Below are 3,216 nucleotides of genomic sequence, written 5' to 3' on the forward strand. Positions count from 1 at the left end.
CTATAAGAGGTTTTATCTTTTGTCCCCTTAGTGGTTTTGTTCAAAGTGTCATGCATATAGTAAATTACCAAAGGGTATAACAAAGTAGGATATATACACTAGAAACTATGACATATATATATATATATATATATATATATATATATATATATATATATATATATATATATATATATATATATATATATATATATATATATATATATATATATGCACACATAACAACAGAAATAAAGAAGTGGTTTACATGTTACAATGGTGATATAGATTTCAATCTTCTTAGAGATCTTAGCAAATATTACATCCCAAATAATCACATAATCATCAAAAGGGTGGCAGTCGAAAGGATCAAAAAACTCATTTGAAAGCCTAAACAACGAAGCCTATGATCACCCACACCAGATTCAAAGAGTGTAATGCCTCTGTTTGAATCTCTTTCTCCTGTTTGTCCGACCCTCACATTCGCCACTACAACCACTGTCCCCTTCTTCCGATAAGCTGGTGACGTAAACCCGACTTTGGTGGACACCTTCACTATGAATACGGAGGATGTTACCATCCTATTATAGGGTGCTATGCCCCGAGTGGCCACCGTTTCTCTCACGTACATGCTTTTCTGATTATGTTGATAAAACTTGGGAACTGTGTATTCTCCAACGACAAAAGTCAACTTGATATTAGGGATGTATAAAAAGGTAATTGTAACAGGGTCGTAGTAAGCTCCCATGGCTTTATTCGAGTTATGGAGCCTCATGTCAAAGAAAATGGTCTGGTTGGCGGCGGTGGTGGTGGAGGAAATGTCCGATAGGTTGAGGGCTGAAACGTAAAACTCATTGATGGTGAATGAAGGATCCGATGGGTTGGTGAAATAGACGCATACAACGATCACGGCGGTTATGATAGCCAATACTGATATGATTATTCCCCAACATTTAGCGCAAGATCCCATATTAATTATATCAATCTTGTGACTGAAAAATCAACAAGTATCTTACTTTGTATTATTGTATATAGACAGAGAAGAGAGGAATAAAAATGTCGTTTTAGGATGAGTGATGAGAATGGTCCGTATTGACTTTATTTATAGTTATTTACTCTAAGGAACTTCTTGTATTTTTCTTATATATAAATAAATCAGCTGTAAGGAAATTTCCAAGTTATATGAATACATGATAGAAGAGCTACCGCGTGCTGTGTTGGAAATTTCCAAGTTATATTAATACATATTCCTAAGGAAAATATTGTTTGTTTTTTAAACAACAAATATAATTTACTCCTAATTCCACTCATATTCAAAATGGAGCTTTATTTCTAGGTTAAAAGCCTTTTAATAGGAAACGTTAAAAGATCAACATGTACATATACTATCATCATTTTTATGACATCTAAAAAAAGAAAATTGACCCCTTCAGATATTAATTGTTAGAGGTGATAAATAAAGCATAACTTCATACACACTCTCTAAAAACCCTTTGGGGCAAAATGGAAAAATATAAAATAAAATGATCCTCATATACATCAGAAAAAAAAAAAAAAAAAAAAAAAACAATAACAATACAAGGTAAACGAAGCCAATGATGAAGAAGAGCTTTTAAACAAATTAAGTCTTAAATGTCAACATGTGGTTACATTATGATAGTTATCTCTATTGAAGCGTGGCCATTTTCATAATTATACCAAAAAATGTAGTTCGGAACACTTCAATATTTTTGTAGAATATTTTTATTAAATTTAAAATAAAGAAAGTGTATTAACACAAATCCGTATTATTACTATTTTTCTGTTTATAAAGTAGGCTATAAAATCTGAAGGCATCCACACTGATCCAATTAGAAAAATAAAGTGCAACTTGTATAATAAAATTAACGAACATTTAACTTGATAGTAAAAAAAATAGAAGTCAACTTGAGACTTGGGAGCCTCATATTAGACCTGGTAAACGAACGTGATGATGAAGAGGAATCTTTAAACACATCGAGCATTGAATTTCCAAGAAATTAACATCGGTTAAGTCTCCTTGCGACTTTTTAATTCCGATACATAAAATATAGTTAGTTTTTTAAGGTTCTTGAATTTGTTAAGAAAAGTTGCTAGAAATTTCATCTTACTTATTTTGCCGACTAGACAAAAACACCAAAGAATTACGTACCCACGGTTCCACTTTCTTCATCTATAAATATCTTTAATGATCATCTCCGATTCTCCATACCAATATACAATCCTATTCTCTTTTGATTTGAAAAAAAAGTTGAAAATACCAGGATCCTATTTGATCACTTTCGACAGTTTTATGGCATGCATGAACTATGGCACTCTTATTGCTTGTTTTTTTGTGATATCTTTTTCCTTGGGTCTCGTTGTTCTAATGCCTGTCTTGGTAGCTCTATTCGCATCGCCATCTAGTCCATCGTTTTCGGTTAATCTGTTCCATAATCAAACCTTGAACCTGACCAGAGCAAATGGTAATTCTCCCACAAAGTTTGCTATCCACTTCGATCTCAAGCTAAAAAACGAAAACAAAGCAATAGGTCTTCATTACCCAGATCAAATAAATATCACCTTTTCTTACTTCCCAAATGTATCCACGCTTGCCATTTTAGCAGACTACAAGTTGGACAGCTTTTATCAGGGTAACGGGAAGACTAAACGCGTGCGAGACATGGTGGAAACAAACGGATTCCCTACAGTGTTGGAAGGGACGAATATGATAGTTTTTCGAGTAGATTTGGTGGGTTCGTTTAGGTATAAAAAGGTTGGAACGAAGAGGCATAAGGTGGAGTTGGGATGTCTTGTGGGTGTAGATTCCACCACCAGCAACAAAATGCAGAGAGGGTTTATTGGAATGGTAGAGCCTGGTCTTGATTCCAAGCTGAAGAGGAAACCTCCACCAGATCCACCGTGAAACGTCGACAGTGATGAATTCCATTGGTTCGATGATTGTTGTTCCCAGAATAATAATAATAATGTTATTAATTACCACAAAATGAATTGTTCTCTAAATGAAAATTTCTCTTAGCAAAATGAATTGTTCTCTAAATTTGTAGGATTGATGGCTGAAATGACTATTAACTCGTCTTTTTGTTATTATCCTTTTTCTTTCTATATTCAACAACTTTAAGATATTTATTGTTTTCTTTTTTAGGACAAAACTTCTAGATAACCAATTTATAGTGTAGCAGATTAGTGTTATCCCGTTCCATGGATTGGTTGACCGAT

At 33.5% G+C, this 3,216-nt stretch overlaps 2 protein-coding genes across 2 annotated transcripts; one reads left to right on the forward strand and one right to left on the reverse strand.

Annotated features, from left to right (window-relative positions):
• Positions 1 to 313: 313 nt before the first annotated feature.
• LOC145033822 (protein NDR1-like) lies at positions 314 to 949 on the reverse strand. Its single transcript, XM_078982340.1, has one exon. The coding sequence runs from the start codon at positions 947 to 949 to the stop codon at positions 314 to 316; it is 636 nt and encodes a 211-aa protein (XP_078838466.1).
• Positions 950 to 2,365: 1,416 nt separating this feature from the next.
• On the forward strand, positions 2,366 to 2,902 carry LOC145033823 (protein NDR1-like). The gene has a single exon (XM_078982341.1). The coding sequence runs from the start codon at positions 2,366 to 2,368 to the stop codon at positions 2,900 to 2,902; it is 537 nt and encodes a 178-aa protein (XP_078838467.1).
• The last annotated feature ends 314 nt before the right edge of the window (positions 2,903 to 3,216 follow it).

Source organism: Lactuca saligna, chromosome 3 (assembly GCF_052625555.1).
Source record: "Lactuca saligna cultivar CGN05327 chromosome 3, ASM5262555v1, whole genome shotgun sequence".
Classification (NCBI taxonomy): Eukaryota; Viridiplantae; Streptophyta; class Magnoliopsida; order Asterales; family Asteraceae; genus Lactuca; species Lactuca saligna.

What these genes read in the sequence shown, in the direction of transcription:
- LOC145033822 (XM_078982340.1), bottom strand. Translation starts at nt 949, where the DNA reads ATGGGATCTTGCGCTAAATGTTGGGGAATAATCATATCAGTATTGGCT.
- LOC145033823 (XM_078982341.1), top strand. Translation starts at nt 2,366, where the DNA reads ATGCCTGTCTTGGTAGCTCTATTCGCATCGCCATCTAGTCCATCGTTT.